This window comes from Ahaetulla prasina, chromosome 2 (genome assembly GCF_028640845.1).
Source record: "Ahaetulla prasina isolate Xishuangbanna chromosome 2, ASM2864084v1, whole genome shotgun sequence".
Classification (NCBI taxonomy): domain Eukaryota; kingdom Metazoa; phylum Chordata; class Lepidosauria; order Squamata; family Colubridae; genus Ahaetulla; species Ahaetulla prasina.
In genome coordinates, this window is record NC_080540.1 from 134,213,456 (window position 1) to 134,232,332 (window position 18,877).

The window sequence follows — 18,877 nt, forward strand, 5'->3', positions numbered from 1 at the left end:
ATAATTTTAAAAAACTGAATGAGTGATATAACTATACCTGAAAAAGAGTCATGCCATCGTCACTTAGAATGGATCTGGGTGGTGTAATAACTACAATAAAAAACAATGTTTTCATTAGGAAACAAGATGAAGGAAACAAAGGGGGTTTAGGAAAGGTCTAGGCACAGTGAAAGTGAGTTATATGTCTCACAACCTTATATATAAATACAACGTATGCTTGTAAAAATCCTCTTCTCCAAATCAATAGCAGCAACAGACCTAGAATGTTATCTGTAAAAATTATAAAACATAAATCTGAACTTACACAAATAAAATGGTATCTCTGGATTTACAAGGAGACTTTTCACAAATGCCCTCAGAGCACCAACTGTTAAATAAAGCCAAAAAAAAAGTTTAGTATGAGCTGCACATACATTATGAGCACCATCCTCTTTGATGGTATATTTTAAAGAGAATACCAACTTAGTCTTATCTCAAAGACTGACATAGTAGAAAGAAGAAACTTTAAATTACCACCATCTTTACTGAGTTCACCCTTTGATTCCAGCATCCATGTGGAACACTTTGCTTCTATACTTAAAATCTCCTTCTGCATCCTTGGAAGACTGGCTGGTGAAATGTTAGCTATCTTTCGACTATAAAAATTATATTCTTGCAGGCAACAATTAAAATTGGTTTATTTATACAAGCTCTTCCAGCACAATTGCCCAGAGTTGCAGTGGCACAGTGGTTAGAATGCAGTACTGCAGGCTATTTCTGCTGGCTGCCGGCTGCCTGCAATTTGGCAGTTCAAATCTCACCAGGCTCAAGGTTGACCAAGCCTTCCTTCCTTCCGAGGTGGGTAAAATGAGGACCCAAGTTGCTGGGGGCAATATGCTGTGAATTGCTTAGAGAGGGCTGTAAAAGCACTGTGAAGCAGTATATAAATCTAAATGCTATTGCTATTCCAAACTGACAGGGTTCTGTCTTATAATAATGAATTATCTAAGATCTCTTGCCTTCAGAAACATCTGAAGCAGCACTGCTTACCTGAGGAATATATAAGGAAAACATTTACTAGCAGAGACTGGGTACTGCCATGATTGTAGTGAGAGATGATACAAAGAACATGACTACTTCTAAGTGGAGGTAACGGCCAAACTATTCAAAATCAGAAAGCAATATAGTGACGACGCAGTATTGTATATTTACATTCTCCCAAATCAGCACATATAAGAATTGGAGATCCAGCTAAATCTCCAGATAAGCCCTCTATATAATCTATATAGCATGAGAAGTTGGTGGTATAAACTATCAGACACTATGATTGACTGCCTCAGAGGCTGGTGGATTTCATCATTAGACATTTATAAGCAAAGAACTGATAATCATTTATTAATATTGCTATAGCAGTAAATTTGCATAGAGTAGGGATGGATTCTCTAGATTCCCTTCCAATTCTATTATTCTAAGCCAGATCTCCTATCTGATATATTCCACCTAACCTAACTCAAACATCCTGATATAAGAAAGCAGAAACATTAAATTTACCTACTCACAATAGGCTGGGGAAGGTCAGCAAGTGGTTGGGGAGTGAACAGGGATTTAAGAGCAGGCAGGAAAATCAATACAGTAATAGATAGAGGAAGATATAGCAGGAGACAAGGGGCGGGCCACTTTCAGGGAACATAGACTTGGTGTTTGGTACCAGTTCCACATTCCAGCCCCCTTAGTTTCAGACTCTGACCAGATCTCCAGAGGCATGGACTTTTAACCGCTGAGGACACATGTGAGGCTCCTAGGCCTGTAGCCCCCAACCTTTTGGGCATCAGGACCAGGTCCATGAAGAGAGTTTTTTTCATGGACTGGAGGGGGTATAGTTTTGCATGCTTGTTTGTGTGGCCTGGTTTCTTGCATGCCACAGACCGGTACTGGTCTAAGGACCGGGGGTTGGGGACCCCTGTCCTAGGCTCTGGAAGGAGCTTGGGATTATGCCTAAAGGCTTCATGCACAAGTCAATTTAAGCCTTAGTCACTGCTTGGAATGAAAAGGTAGCTGGGCCTTTGTACCATATTGTGCCTATGTGCCCTTTCCTCCTCTGTGGATCCTGGCATTCCTCCTGGATTATGGAAAAGCTGTGAAATTTTTGTGTTGCAAGCCAATTGCCGCTTTTCCTGGATCAGGAGGCTCTGCCCACGGACATTCATTGTCACCTACAGAACAGACTACTGAGGAAACAAGCTGTCCCAGAGGCTCCCCTTTAAAAGTATCAGTAAAAATGAAGTTGATCAGACTGGAGCATATCCTGTGGACAATTACGGCATTTTACTTTTGCTACACAAACCATACTGACTCCCGATAGACTTGCATGTGCAATTCCAGCTGCTGTTTGTCACCCACAAAGGGCGCAGGATATTTGAAGCAGCACAACCCTGTGGTGGTCTTTATCTGCTGGATTAGATCCAGCAGGAGAGGTATTTTTTGAGTCCAATCAAGTAAAGAATATCATCAAGTTTCAGGCCTGAGAGGACTTAAACTGCGAAGTAGGATATGCACCCAAAGAGATGTCCTTCTTTCCCACTGAAGAGAGACATTTCTTTGGGTGCATATCCTACTTTGCAGTTAAAAAGTCCTAGATTTTGACTATTTAAAGTGCAGGGAGTCTGGTTTTCCTCTTGACCCCCAGCATATTGAAGCAGAGCGGTTGATTCAAATTCTTTCCAGTATTTCCAACTCTTTTTGGAGCTCTAGCTGAAACTATACTAGACCAACACCCTCTTTGTTCAGTGGGCTCATCTGGGCATGACTAATGCCGTGGTAAGTGGTCTGAAAAAGAAGCCAGCAGGCAGTTGTAGGAAACACATTCTGTTTAGAAAAAAAATTCAGCTATCTTCCATACAACTCAATTTTCCATACAACAAACCTTTAAAATAGCAGTAAAATAAAGCAGCTAGAGACATGTAAATCTTTTTAAGTCACAAACATTAACTTGATAGCTAGGCACTGTTAGTCTTTTTCAGTTTGATTATTTATATAAAGCAGAAGATGGGAGATAAGACATACTCCTTACCTGTTTCACTAGGGTGAAAGAAACCTTGCAAAATGTGACGATCTGGGAAGTAAACACGTAGTACCACCTAGTTGAATGCAAAGAATCAGGCATCTACTCACATAAACAAAAACATTAACTTCATGCATGTTTGAATAATACCAGCTCATTTTCAAAAACTTGCTCCTTTTCATGAATGGGCAGTGTAGCTCAGTGAGACTATACATGTAGTTTTCAACAGCCTGTTTAGAATGGTGGAAACTGATTCACACAGATGTTTTAAAAGTGCAGCATAAAAACTGATTCTTGGACCAGTCAGGGATAGCAATGTTCAGCTGAAGTAGCAGAGATGGAAGGAAAAGCATAAGTGTGAATTCAAATCTTATCCTCACTAGAAATTAATTACCAGTAGATAATTTCTGGATTTGATCAGGAAGGTTGTACTTTAAAAGCATTGTATAAATGCTAAGTATTCTTACTTCATTTTAGCAACAGAACTCTTGTATCTCATACCAAAAGAGCAAAGAACATGCAGACAAAACATGCAAGAAATCTGTCCACTGCCCTGCTTTAAAAATTCTTTCATGGGGAATCCTAAAACAAGACAACACTTACTGCTATTCAGTGAATATTCCAGTTCTTCCAATTCATGTAAAAAGAAGCAAAAACAGTAGCGGAAGGTTTTTTTTTGACAGGGCCACAGATATTTACTACTTATATGTTCCTTTAAGACACTTAGATCTCTGTATTTCTAATTCTGTGGAACAATCACGATCACACAAAAAAAGTTTACCTTTGGATAACGCTCTAATTTCTCCTTCGTTTGAGCTTCTCGCTGTGCCTTTGTCATCAAGGGACCTTCTTCTAAACACCTCCTAAGAAAAGACAAGGATTAGCAGACTGTCATAAGTGGAGATCAATTCAACCCTGTTATGCTACTCAATCATCAGTTAAACTTCTGGATCTATTCATTCTGATATGATTCTTTTGCTATTATTAACCTCTGTGTACAAAAGTTCCCGAGCACACTAGGGCTTAGATTGTTTAAAAGAGAGATGCAATTTATATCCTGCAAAACCTGCACTAAGTCATTTTAATGAAAACTCGTCGTTCTATTTTCATAAATATATATCAGACAATTAATTTTGAAATACTGGAAATAAACAACCATATTTTTACATAGCATACCTATGCCCCACAAGTAATGACTGCATCAGTATTTCTTGATTGATAACAAATTTAGACTGTCATAATGGATTGCAGAATCCGTTTTAATGAAGAATAATATATCATCTGCAATAGACTTATATATATCCTTATCATTTTTCTCCCGGAGGGTAGCGACTTAGATTTATATACTGTTTCACAGTGCTTTATAGCCCTCTCAAGTGGCTTACAGAGTCAGCATATTGCCCCCAACAATCTGGGTCCTCATTTTATTGACCTCGGAAGGATGGAAGGCTGAGTCAACCTTGGGCCTGGTGAGATTTGAACTGCCAAATTTCAGGCAGCCAGCAGTCAGCAGAAGTAGCCTGCAGTACTGCACTCTTAACCACTGCGCCACCAAAGCTCCTAAGGATATATCATAGTTGGAATTGCCATAAAAGTTGTATCTTATTTTAGAAAATTATTGTACAGGTCAGTACAGGTCAGTGTAATTTATACATAATTTATCAATTTTTATGTCAATCTATAAAGGAACAATGTCAACGAAAAGGTAAATTTAATCTTATATATAATGCAACAAAATCTATCCTACAATTTTAAAAAGAACTGTTGAAAGTTAAAACAGACATAATTAATTTGGCATTTAAAATATTGATTCAAGACAGATAAATATAAAATATTTATTATTAATGGAGAACTGACAGTGAGCTACTAAATACAACTTTGCAACTCTTCTCAGTCAGCGGTCTTCCAGATGGGTAGTCCTTAACTCAGAATTCCAGCCAGCATGATTGAGAGATTAGGCTCATGCATTTAGAGAGTGACCAGTTTGGGAAGGTGTCTTATAAACATATTTATTAAGGGACACAGTGGCTCAGTGGCTAAGAAGCTGAGTTTGTCGATTGAAAGGTCGGCAGTTCAGCATTTCGAATCCTTAGTGCCACATAACAGGGTGAGCTCCTGTTACTTGTCCCAGTTTCTGCCAAACTAGCAGTTCGAAAGCACGTAAAAAATGCAAGTAGAAAAATAGGGACCACCTTTGGTGGGAAGGTAACAGCGTTCCGTGTGCCTTTGGTGTTGAGTCATGCCAGCCACATGACCACAGAGACGTCTTCGGACAGTGCTGGCTCTTTGTCTTTGAAACGGAGATGAGCACCGCCCCCTAGAGTCAGGAACAACTAGCACATATGTGCGAGGGGAACCTTTACCTTTATAGAAATTAATTTATAACCTATCAGGTTTTACAGAAATGAAACAAAAACAGTCTATAAAACATATGAATATTTAGAAAGTGTCAATAGTCAATAGACCACAGAGTTTTAGTAAAAGCTAGAGCAATCTATCTAGACCCGTTCCAGTCCGGCTTCCGGTCCGGTCACAGTACGGAGACAGCTTTGGTCACGTTGGTGGATGACCTCTGGAGGGCCAGGGATAGGGGTTGTTCCTCTGCCCTGGTCCTATTAGATCTCTCAGCGGCTTTCGATACCATCGACCATGGTATCTTGCTGCACCGGTTGGAGGGGTTGGGAGTGGGAGGCACCGTTTATCGGTGGTTCTCCTCCTATCTCTCCGACCGGTCGCAGACGGTGTTGACAGGGGGGCAGAGGTCGACCGCGAGGCGCCTTACTTGTGGGGTGCCACAGGGGTCGATTCTCTCGCCCCTCCTGTTCAACATCTACATGAAGCCGCTGGGTGAGGTCATCAGTGGTTTCGGGGTGAGTTATCATCTGTACGCTGATGACACTCAGCTGTACTTTTCCACCCCGGACCACCCCAACGAAGCTGTCGAAGTGCTGTCCCGGTGTCTGGAGGCCGTACGGGTCTGGATGGGGAGAAACAGACTCAAGCTCAATCCCTCCAAGACGGAGTGGCTGTGGATGCCGGCACCCCGGTACAGTCAGCTGCAGCCGCAGCTGGCTGTGGGGGGCGAGTTATTGGCCCCAACGGAGAGGGTGCGCAATTTGGGTGTCCTCTTGGATGGGCGGCTGTCGTTTGGCGGCCATTTGGCGGCCGTCTCCAAGAGGGCCTTCCACCAAGTACGCTTGGTGCGCCAGTTGCGCCCCTTCCTTGACCGGGATGCCTTATGCACGGTCACTCATGCCCTTGTCACTTCCCGCTTGGACTATTGCAATGCTCTCTACATGGGGCTGCCCTTGAAGTGCACCCGGAGGCTGCAGTTAGTCCAGAATGCAGCTGCGCGGGTAATAGTGGGAGCAACTCGTTGCTCCCATGTAACACCAATCCTGCGCAGTTTGCACTGGCTTCCTGTGGTCTTTCGGGTGCGCTTCAAGATTTTGGTTACCACCTTTAAAGCGCTCCATGGCTTAGGACCCGGGTACTTACGGGACCGCCTGCTGTTACCTTATGCCTCCCACCGACCCGTATGCTCACACAGAGAGGGCCTTCTCCGGGTGCCAAGCAATGTCGGTTGGCGGCCCCCAGGGGAAGGGCCTTCTCTGTGGGAGCTCCTACGCTTTGGAATGAACTTCCCCCTGGCTTACGTCAAGTGCCTGATCTTCGGACCTTTCGCCGTGAGCTGAAAACGCACCTATTTATTCAAGCGGGACTGGACTGAAATTTTACTGGGGTTATTTATATTTTAAGATTTAAATTTGTTTTAAAATTTGGGCCACATTATAATATGTTTTTTAACTTTCTCTTAATGTTTATATATTGAATTTTACTTGGCTGTACACCGCCCTGAGTCCTTCGGGAGAAGGGCGGTATAAAAATCGAAATAAATAAATAAATAAATAAATAAATAAAACTATGTTTTCTGCAATTTAGCATACAAGTGCTTTCATTCTATGTTATTTGTTTATTCCACTTTTTGTTCAGGAGTTCAAGGTAGTATAATCAAAATCCTCGGCTCCCACTTTTATTCACAAGCATCATGTGAGGTAGATTGAGATGAAAAAGTGATTAGTCTCAGGTTACCCACTGCCTTTCTGCAGCTGAGGATGGACTTGGACAGAGGTTTTGCTGGCACCAGTGCAATATCCTAATCACTATTTTCAATGGGGCAACCTATGTTATTATCAATATACAATGTAAAGTATTGTATTATTTTGAAATATTCTCTAGGAATTCTGTATAATCTCTTGCATCTATCAACAATTGGACAAGTTTGTCCCCTGTGACATTTCTTCCCTGTATATAGTCCCATTATATGGATACTTTCTAGATTCTTTCACCTCCAGATGAAGACTCCAGATTTCAAACCAATAATATCACAATTCAGAGGACACAGATATTCTGATTTAAAAGTAGCTCGGACTTGCTTTTTGTATTAACACTTGTGAAGATTTTCTCCATGATCAAAGGAAACTAAATGTGTTCAGTGTCATATAAACAAAGAAACCATGAGTTTTATTGACCATTCAGCCATCCTTTTTCCAGTGTTTATAATAGATCCATCTAAGCAGATGACAATGTAAAAAAAACAACAACTTCCAAGCAATTTTGTGAGCTAGATGAATTGGCTGGTATTCCTGGAAACTAGTAAGAACTAAGAAAATCCTAGTCCAAACAATCTTCAGTGTTGCAAGGAGCAGAAATTGCCATCCACATATATTTGCTAAGAGTTTAGAGACAAAAATGTGTGTGGCTAAAAAAAAAACTTTTCTACTTAAAAAGTTAAGTTACAAATTACAAAGGAAATTAAAGTCTGCTGTCTAAATAAGATATTTACGGTACAGAAGTGGATTTATCTTCTACTGCTGAGTCTACATTCATATTTTCTTTGAAGTACATGGTACTTTAATGTCTCAACAATCACGTTTAAGAAAATACTGCATCAGTGTTAGATTCTCCAGCATCTGGAGATCTGGTAGTACCTTTTCCAACTAATTTTATGCTATTAACAGTGGGGTTTTTTTTTGTATAACAGAATAAAAATATCTTCTCAATCAACAATAATGGTTATAGTTGTTGAGATCTGTTGAGATTACCATATTTTTCGGCATGTAAGACACTTTTTCCCCTAAAAGGCAGTGAAATTTTGGGTCCGTCTTATACACCAAATGTAGCCCCACCCACCTACTGGCCCCCACCCTTTGGCCTCTGCCTCCCAGCAATTTACCTCCTTGCAGCAAGCAGCAAGAAGAACTGCCCATTTCAGCTTCAGCAGAGTTGACTGTCCGTTGGATCGGTCTCACGACTCTCAGCTGTTTCAGGCTGCAAGGATTGCCATTGCCTATTGCTGCTTGCTGCAAGAAGGTAAATTGCTGGGAGCAGATTTTTTTTTCTTGTGCTAATCAAGCTATGCTAAAAACGAAAATGAAAGTAAAGCAGGCTATTTGCTATAACAAGGCAAAATTGCTGGGAGGCAGAGGCAGATTTCTTTTTCTTGTTTTCCTCACCAAAAAATGTAGGTGCGTCTTATAGTCCGGAGCGTCTTATACTCTGAAAAATGCAGTGCCTGCAACTTTTTAATGCAAGTCCAGAAGCTCTTGCTAAATGATGCTGTTAAAACCTTGTTTTTCATTTTGGAGAACCATCTCATGTAACCTGCAATTTGCATAACTCATCTGTATTTCCCTACCTCCACTCCAATTTAAAAAGTGTGGTTCATAAAGCTTATGCCTTTTAATACAGTTTTTAATCAAATAGATGCTATTAAACTTGGTTTGGTATTTTCTGCTATCATATATTAACTAATATAGCTCTCCTCCTACAAAGTTAGTATTTAGAGAAAAAAACATTAAGTTTCTGTCTAGGCAGGTGAGCATACAACTAGAAGACTACAAGCAAAATCTCCAAGAATATGAAGAACATTACCGTATATACTCGAGTATAAGCCGACCCGAATATAAGCCGAGGCACCTAATTTTACCACAAAAAACTGGGAAAAACTATTGACTCGAGTATAAGCCGAGGGTGGGAAATGAGGCAGCTACTGGTCAATGTAAAAAATAAAGATAGAGCCAAGTAAAATAACATGAATATTTATTTGAACGAAAAACAATAAAAGTGCAAAAGGGGGAAGGAGGATTCCCAGCTCTAAACAAAGGGAAATCCCGGAATGCCAGCGCGAAAGGTGGTGCTCGCGTTCCTCCTCCCTTGCTCAAAAGCCCCAACATGATATTGGAATTGGATGCCATTATATACCTGCTGAGGGGATAATTTGAATAACTTGAAAGATATAAAAGCTCTAAACATATTTGTTTAAAAATCTAAAATCTATACTTAAAATAAATGAATATAAAGTAATAAAGTTCTTTAAAGTTGTAATTCACTTTGCTGCTGAAAAAGAAAGGAAGCTTAACACCTTAAATGGTATTTATTAACTGAAATATCATCAAATCAAATATATAATGAGGTATATTATAATGACCTTTGTTTTCAGAAAGAAGCATGATGGAAGTTTTTCAATAAAGGGAAATATAGAAAAACTTAGTGTCATGCTCATATATCATCTTTACAGATGTTGTTAACACTATACTATGGCAGCATATGATGGTACAATGTTTCAATCAATTTCAGGATGAAAAACTCATCAATGAGGAGGAGGAGTATAATTTATTAACCTTGTATGATATCAGTTTCTCAAGGACTCTAGAAGGACCCGAGGAAGAAATCTCTGCCCCCTCCCCACTTTCCCTTTCCAACCCAGCCTTCCAAGGGGACCCGAGAGGAAGAAATCTCTGCCTCCTCCCACTTTCCCTTTCCAACCCAGCCTTCCAAGGGGACCTTTGAGGGAGAAATCTCTGCCCCCTCCCCACTTTCCCTTTCCAAGGCAGCCTTCCAAGAGGACCTCTCGAAAAGAGCGAAAGCTTTCTCCTGGTCGTTTTACCACCACCATACCCTCCACGCCGACCATCCTAGGCTGGGTTAGAAACAAGGAGGGGGAAGTTCAAGGACCACATCGATGGCACGAGCTCAGATTGCCGGCTGGGGATGATGGGCGCTGCAGTGCGATCTCGGGAGAGACTAGGGGGGAAGAAAGAATGACTGTTTCCCCACACCCTAGGATTGGGGAAAACATTGACCCCCCCCCCTTAGTTGCGGGAGAAGGGTTGCGCTTCAAAGCGGTCGCCTCCATCCATCAATCCATCCTTCCTTCCTTCCTTCCTTCCATCCTTTTTTTTTTTCCCAGCGAGCGGTGCGTGTGTGTGACATGCAAGCAAGACGTCTCACGGGGCATGTGAACTGGGTATGTCTAGTTTAGGGGTGACATGATAGGAACATTCCAATATCTCAGGGGCTGCCACAAAGAAGGGGGAATCAAACTATTCTCCAAAGCACCTGAGGGCAGGACAAGAAGCATGGGTGGAAACTAATCAAGGAGAGAAGCAACCTAGAACTAAGGAGAAATTTCCTGACAGTTAGAACAATTAACCAGTGGAACAACTTGCCTCCAGAAGTTGTGAATGCTCTAACACTGGAAGTTTTTAAGAAGATATTGGATAAGCATTTGAAGTGGTATAAGGTTTCCTGCGTAAGCAGGGTTAGACTAGAAGACCTCCAAGGTCCTTCCAACTCTATTATTCTGTTTTTTTGTTCTGTTTTCTTTCTAATCTATCTATCTATCTATCTATCTATCTATCTATCTATCTATCTATCTATCTATCTATCTATCTATCTATCTATCTAATTAGCTAGCTAGCTAGCTATCATTATCTCGCTTCAAAAGACAAAACCTAAACACGAAGTTGTAGCTGAATAGCCCTACATAATTTAGCTTTTTCCAAGCTGGTGATTTCCAAAGGCTTTGAAATGCGACTTTCCTCATCCTCTGCCAGGATAAGCTGATGTGCTCAGAAGGCTGGGAATGGTGGCATTTCCCTACATTTCTTGTGGGCAGAAGGTGGACCCCTATGTTTCCTTGAAAACACCTCCCAATATTTATTAGAGTGACTTCTCTCCCCAGAAGAAAGGTCGGCGCTGTTTACCAATCCCGTCAGCTAAATCCTATCGAGTCAAAGGGGCCAGTCAATGGGGCTAGGATGAATTCTGGGTCACCAGGGACCCTTTTTTTGTGCCCGTTCCCCAACCAGGGCGGGCCAAGCAGCCGCTCTTTTAGCGGCTCTGGAATGGATGTTGAGGTAACCCGAAGAGGCAGCCTCTTTTCAACTCCCCCGCCCCTTTTTTTTAAACGCGTCCTGCCGGGCGGCGACAGGGACGCGGACACCATGGCGCCCGTTCTTCTCCGCTTTTATTTTATTTTAGTATTCAATCGGCAGCAGAGGCTCGAGCCTTCTGGGCGCCGGGAAAAGGAGCCGAGGAGCTGCAGCAACGTTGCAAGAGAGCGAAAAGAGGGGTGGGGGAGAAGCAAAAGAAGAAGAAGCAGCAAGCTTTCCAGCCGACTTGGTGTGGCGCGAGAATCCGATCCACCGCCTCCTTCCCCGGCCGACAGGGCTGAACTGCCGCTGCACCACCACTTCCCAAAACAGATTTCCAGACTTGGAAGCAGCCCGCCACGAAAGGAGGAGGAGGAGGAGGAGGAAGCGGCGGCGCGGCTGCTCCTGCTGCTGTTTCGCTCTCCGCCCCTTCCAGCGCCTTGACGCAGAGCGAGAGAGAGCAGAGAAAGGAACCGCGCCGTCCGACCGGCTGTGTGTGTGTTTGTGGTGGGGTCTCGTCCCAGCCACCCACCCACTCGCTCCCTTTCCCTCTTGGGCGTGGGCTGATCTTAAAGCGCTGTCGGCGGGGCCGTCGCCTCCTCCTCTTCCTCCACGCTCGCTCCTCTTGCACGCCTCAACCCCCATCCCCACCCTCTCCAGCGTGAAGGTCACCTCCTCCTCTTCCAGGCGGCGGCGGCGGCGGCGGCGGCGGCTCGGCGGGCGCCACAGCCGGCAGCTCCGCTTCCTCCCACCTTCCTCCTTGCTAAAGGGCCAAAGTCGGCTCCCCGCCCCGCCCGCGGGACCCGAGCCAAGCGGTCGCAGTCCAGCCGAACGGTGAAAGCGACATGCCGGCGCCACTCCGCTTTCACCGTTCGGCTGGACTGGGACCTTGCTTCAGTCACCAATAACTCCGCCAGGCTGTGCCGCGAAGAAACCATTTAAAAGCCCAACTTCTGAAGCACGGAGGAGAAGAAAGCCCTGGCGGGGCTTTTAAATGGTTTCTTGGCGGCACAGCCTGGCGGGAGTTACTGCGGACCGAGCCAAGCGGTCGCAGTCAGCGAGCGGTGAAAGCGACATGCCGGCGCCACTCCGCTTTCACCGTTCGGCTGGACTGCGACCGCTTCTCGCAATAACTCCGCCAGGCTGTGCCGCGAAGAAACCATTTAAAAGCCCAACTTCTGAAGCACGGAGGAGAAGAAAGCCCTGGCGGGGCTTTTAAATGGTTTCTTGGCGGCACAGCCTGGCGGGAGTTACTGCGGACCGAGCCAAGCGGTCCCAGTCAGCGAGCGGTGAAAGCGGAGCGGCGCTCGGCATGTCGCTTTCACCGTTCGGCTGGACTGCGACCGGCTTGGCTCAGGTCCGCGCGGCGAACTGCTCAGCCTTGGGCAAATCCCGCCGGACGATCTCGCCGCCTCTTTGGCGTCTCCTGTGCGGGGTTCCCGAAGTACATCAAGACGTAGACTCGAGTATAAGCCGAGGGGGCGCTTTTCAGCACAAAAAACGTGCTGAAAAACTCGGCTTATACTCGAGTATATACGGTAAGTACAACTGGGAAGCAAATCCTGAGCATATTCATTGTTTAGGATTCCGTCAGAATCAGAAACAATCTATATTGTATGCACATTGGCCATAAAAATTATTACTTAACTAGTGAAAAATAAATTTACCTTTCATTCTGGAGCTGGGCCAAACGTTTTCTCACATCATCTACTGTAACCTCAAAGAACTCATCCGGGAGATCTTGTGAATCAGAATCCAATGGCTCTTGAAGATCAGGATGGCACACAATTGGCTCTCGATCCAAATGCTGTAGAGTGAATATAAATTAAAGCTTGATGCTTGAATTGTGCCATCAAGGCACAGAATCCACATAGCACAAGGAATATAATCTTTGCACTTAGAAAAATGTGGGTTTTGTGCCCCCAACATTTCTGAGCCATATATTTAATTTTTTAATTTACATACATAACTTCATAACTGACTTATGATATGATCTTTCCTAATTTAAATTCCTGTCCTAATTTTCACAGAGTATACATTATATAATTATATAAAATGGCACCATCCTCAGAATTCATGTTTGACTACAATCCGTCAATCTATGTTAGAGATATACATTCTTTCTCAGGCAGAGAGGTTCTGATTCTAGGGGTTTTAAAAAATGCTACTTTTTATGTCCATATTATACAAATTCTGTTGAACTTGAATTAGATTTGTAAACATGTCTTAGCTGGGTCTTTCTGGTGTCATCTAGTGATTAGTTGAAGTTTTGTAGCCTGGATTTAGTAATCCTATGTAAGTAGGCAGGTTATTTAAAAATGGAAGGAAGAACTTTTTATTGGAAAATGTTACTTCTAAGCATTTATTATTGATACATTTAAAAACTTTGAAAGATTATAAAATGAATATAAATAATCACATCATCCAAACAGTAGTTATACATAGAGTTTATTTATTATGTTGCTTGATTTGGGTGCTTTAGCAGCTCTCAAAAAATCCAGTTGTTTCAAATAAAGTAGAAAAGGCTTTTATGGAAATCAAGCAGCAACTTAATATTATCAACAATTTTAAAAAGATTAAAATAAAATTGGAAATAAACAAGCTATTTGGAACTAAGAAAAAAATTATTTCCAGTTTTAGGAAATAAGTAAGGTAGTTCTTTCAATGTAAAACCTATATTAGTTTCACATTTTTAAAAAAATACTGCACTTTCCAATGGATGTTCCCAAAAGGTTGGTTACCTTTTATTCTTCTTAGATTGGAGATGAAATGACATTCAAAGGAATATATTATAGCACTGTATTTTTTTTTTAAATGTCACTACTATATTATTATACTGATATACTATTTTTCTTTGGATTTTCCCTTTTATTGTTTTATTTTTTGTTTGTTCTATTTAGTTCTTTTTTAATCTTATTTTTAATGAATAGTTTGGAATGAAATTAGTAAATTAGTAAATTTTATTTTCAACAGTTATTTGCTGTACAGTACTACGATAGTTATTATTATTATTATTATTTTTAAAACTAGCAAATGTATCTCAATACAGCCTGAAACTATGTATCACTTATTCTTGTGTAAACATAGGAAAGATGTCAATCAGATAGATAAACCTGCTGTAGAAAATCTAGACTCAGGAAAGACTAAACAGTATAGAAATTACCGTACAGAAGTGGCTAGAAAAAAGAAAAGACTGCTTCCTTAGCACTGACTGACTAAAATGCACACACTGATGTAGTTACACAATAAAATCTACTAAATGAAACTGTACTATATTACAAGTAAAGTTTCCATTCAGTGCACAAAACTTTCTTAAGCATGGGCTAGGTTCTTGCTAGTTCTGATAGATTAAAGTAAATATTGTGCAATGAAACTTGGCTGACACATTATGAATCCAGAGCTATAAAGCGATGGCACCAGTTGGTCTGTATGGTTAATAGGCTGCTTTGAAAACTAGCATCTTTGACCATCAATGATCTGCCTGGCCTGGCCTGGCCCCAGACTCCATGAACTTGGGAAGGTCCTATTTTTAGTCACCCATACCCCCACATCTTGATGTCTCTAGCATACCCTGTTTTTGCTCGCCTTCCCACCCATCTACGGTCCTATCATCCTGACTTCTCTCCAGCAACACCACCCCTCCCACCCTGAACAAGCCCTCTGGGAATAGAAGGAGCCTCTCTCAATTATCAGTAGAGACAACACAAATTACAAGGCAAGATTTCCTCTATTTGTGGGCACCAGAGGGTAATTTGGAAAGTTAAAAGAGTGAGGTTGCGTGGGTGGACCCTCAGCTACTTTTAGAAAGTTGAAGAGAGTCAGGTCTAACTAGAGGGTGAAGGAGCCTGATTGTAGCTTTCCCTGGGCAGAAAGCACAAGGAGTACCCACGAGCTGCCAATCAGTCCTTTCACAATGACTACTGTCGCCTGACTCTAGTTGTTTAGAGACTGGGCTGCAGCGTAAATGAGCAATTGTCTTGAACCAAGAGTCATGGACTCCTCCTCCTGGATTAGAGGAAAGAGAGTTGACAACTTCACAAACCTGAGTAATTTGTCACTTGCCACTATTAAATATAAATGGAGTTGAGGGTCACGATTTCTAATTATTAGAACAGAATAAACAATGGGTGGCCGTGCTGATGTTATGGGACTGCATGGTAGTCCTTAACAATTTCTAATAATGCCTGATAAATAAATTTCACACAACTTCTGATAGATTCTCCAGAAGACCAAATAATTAATCCAGAACCAAATGCCATCACTATCTTCCACTAGATATTTTTTATTTATTATGTCAATAGCAAAGAGTAGCAAACTAAAGTAGCTAAAGTAAGGAACTCACAAGAAACAGCAAATGTAGTAATTGACACAAAAGAATGTTCAGCTTAAAAAATTAACCACGAGGGTGACATTTCAGCTTCAGAGGCAGGTACCTCATTCATTTAACCACTTTATTTTATGTTCTCTTTTTCCTCTTCCAGCTGGTATTCTATCCCCTACCTAAAATTTATTATATAAGTTATACCGTATGCCTGAAAATCTAAATTTTCTATCACATCAATATAATTATCCTAAGAAATATTGTCTAGAACTTTCAAATTGTAATTGGCACTGAATGTAGCTTGGGAGACAGGGCTTTCAAATAGAAAGCACTGAACTTTTAACTCTCCTCATAACAGCAATGACTTCCAAAACCTGAAGTGAGTTCCAGAAGGGCTATGTCTAGAAACAAGTAATTGACTTGAGGATGAAAACAATGCAACACATTCCTCTCTACTATTAAACAAACCCAAGACATTGGCAACATCCCACTTGGCTAGGGCTTGCTGCCCAACACTGAAGACAAAAGCATGGGTCCTCTTGTATTCAAAGCTTCTCTGGTAGACCACCAATACAAAGTCAATTGCCAGACCAGCACTCTGTTTCAGATATGGAGCTACAGACTGATGAATAATAGTTCAGTTTCCACAATGCGGTTCTTAGAAGCAATTCTCCAATTACAGATTCCAAAAAAAGGAGGACAAGCAGCAGCTACACAATACATATAGCACGGACTGGGTGACAGAACGATTTGATGGATAATCTCTTTGAACTAGACAGTACCTCCATTCCAGGAATTACAACACAAGGCAGTTAAAGGAAAGTTAAACATAAACATATTCGTCTTTTTCACCTATTTTGGTTTTGATTTCCAAACTCAACCTATGACAGAATTTTCAACTCTAGGATTATTATAGTGCTGTGGTCAAACCACTCAAAGCTATCTATTACCCACCTAAATGTTACTGTGCTGCACAATTAAAAGGTGAGGGGCATGCTACAACTTCCAAAAAACATGCTGGATAAGACTGAAACCTCCCGCATTGCAGAATTCTTCTGATCTCTAGGGGAATAGGGAGTGAAGCTACCTTCTAACAATTAATGTTTTGACATCAAAGTCAAAGCATAGCTTGCCTGTGAAACAGTCCTAGGCTAGAAGTGGAGGGACGCCGGCACAGATTTTATCCAGCTTCTTCCATCAAATTAAAAGGAAAAAAACCCACACACAAGCACAACGTTAATGGGAAGATTCTTTTGCTAAAATGGACCTTTGATGTTTAAAAATAATTTGTTTTGTTTTGTTTTGTTTTCCCCCCTTCTCTCCCCCTCCCCCACGACTAAAAAGGGACAAAAAGCAGATGCCATGTGGCCAGCCCCATTTTAGGGCTGTTGATGAGAGCAAGAGAAGGGAATGGAAGGAATGGAGGAGGGAGTGCAACGTAATCAATCAGCGGCAAAGGCACCCAAGATCAAAGCGCCTGAAAGCAGCAGTCAAAGTCACACGCTGTTTAATATGAGGGAGGGAAGGCTCCAGCAGAATCTGCAGCCACTCTAAAGACAGCACTCTACCATGTCTGAGAAGGCAGGCTCCAAGAGCATCTCTTAAGTAGTCTATGATTTTGGCAACATAAGGACGTTGGTCAAGGTTATAGCAGGAGTTCCCATGGCTACAGGCAAAACAATATAAGAGGGTGTATCCATGTCGCAATCTAATATCAGAACTGAACACATCAACCATACGCAGAAATATTAAATGATGGTCTTCGTCCAGCTCCTAATAACAAAGTAGAACAGCATTCATCATGAACTGTTAGACCTAAGAAGATGAATGCTCTAGAAAATTAAAACAAGAGATTATGAATGATTACAGTCACCCAGTTTGAAATCTTCAAGAATATTTATCGTTCACCTATGAAACTATTTGCTATCATATAAATCATAAATAAATCACATAAAATAAACTGAAGGTTTAATTATTTCAGGGAAGGTGACATTATTTTGTCTAAATTTGGGAGAATATATTAACACATAGGTTCAATTGTCAAGAACCAGCCTAGAGAACTTTCTCCTTCCGGAGAACACTGTAAGCAAGCTAAACCGCTACCTCTTTTTGCTCCTTTAGTTTTTCTTGGCTGTTCTTTGACTTCTTTGGCTTGGAAGGCCCTCCAGGACTGGACAGAGAACTTGGCTGGTTTGTCAATACTGGAGATAGCATCGGTGTGGGACAGCCACCACCCAGGTACTGACCACTGCCCATGAAAGGGACAAATGAGGTAGGCATAAGCTCTGAAGGAGGACGAAGCTCCTCTGAATTATCCTGAGATCCTTTACTCCAGTTCTTCTTGTCAGTACATTGGTTGGTAAGTGCAGCCTCAGTTGAGCAGGATGAGCTTGGAAAGGCAGGCAGGTGTGCAAAAGACACAGCCTCTGGCTCTTTTGTAGAAACTGACCCTTCTGGTACTTCTTTAGAAAGGATTGCATTGCTCCCACCTTCTGCATTATCAGAGGAAACAGCCTTCTTTGTGTTCACTCTATTAAAATAAGAGACATGTATACACATAGAGAGGAGAAATTATTTTCCTTTTTGGTCAAAAAGTACAGAAATATGTGGTCAATTATATTATTGGGAAATGGGATTCAGATTTTTTTTTCAGTAACAAATGAAGTATTTCTGACACAGACTGTAACAAAAAAGGAACAATAGACTGAGATACTCTGCCAAATTTAATAAAGTTTAAGTTTGATAAAGTGTTAAAATTTACAGTCTTAAAGGGCAATTCTAGGTGAACAGGGAATTTAATTCTTTTTGGGAGTATTCTTGAAAACAATTCAGATAAACTTAGCTGGCATAGGTGTCTAATTGCAAAATGGGGTGGCTAAATAAGGAATATATGACAATGAATGCAAAGCCCTGTGCCAGCTCTTATAATTTTTAAGTCTTATTTTAAACAAATGACATTGTTCTATAATGACTTGGAGAAGGCCTGCTTGCTATCCTACTGATGGTTTTCTCACAGTGCCAAAGGACTACCATGCCTCAATTGTGAAATTATCTCCCAAAAGAAGTACAATCAATTCCAACTGTTGTTTTAAAAGAAACTGAAGATATACCTATAATCAAGGCATCACAAAGGCAACATCCATTTCAGGACCAGATTGCCTTTTCAAATATTTTAATCTTACATTTTTATTGCTTTACAATAGATTATTATATTTAATTGTTCTTTCTGCGTACTGCTCTTGTCTCCTTCAGGATGTAAAGTGGTGATATATACTATAAACAAAACAGTAAACACCAAAC

At 41.5% G+C, this 18,877-nt stretch overlaps 1 protein-coding gene across 3 annotated transcripts in view; it reads right to left on the bottom strand.

Moving 5' to 3' along the window:
- The window catches only part of ASPSCR1 (ASPSCR1 tether for SLC2A4, UBX domain containing), an 89,595-nt gene that overhangs the window by 31,450 nt on the left and 39,268 nt on the right, over positions 1 to 18,877 (bottom strand). For all 3 annotated transcript variants that reach the window (XR_009153217.1, XM_058167002.1, XM_058167003.1), the window contains exons 7-12: positions 17,681 to 18,107; positions 12,924 to 13,063; positions 3,822 to 3,903; positions 3,050 to 3,116; positions 305 to 367; positions 38 to 90 (exon numbers count right to left, since the gene is read on the bottom strand). Coding sequence is in view for 2 of the 3 variants with exons in the window: in XM_058167002.1 (XP_058022985.1) it covers positions 38 to 90; positions 305 to 367; positions 3,050 to 3,116; positions 3,822 to 3,903; positions 12,924 to 13,063; positions 17,681 to 18,107 (832 nt within the window). In the remaining variant the exon portion in view is untranslated. The remainder of the gene's footprint in view (positions 1 to 37; positions 91 to 304; positions 368 to 3,049; positions 3,117 to 3,821; positions 3,904 to 12,923; positions 13,064 to 17,680; positions 18,108 to 18,877) is intronic.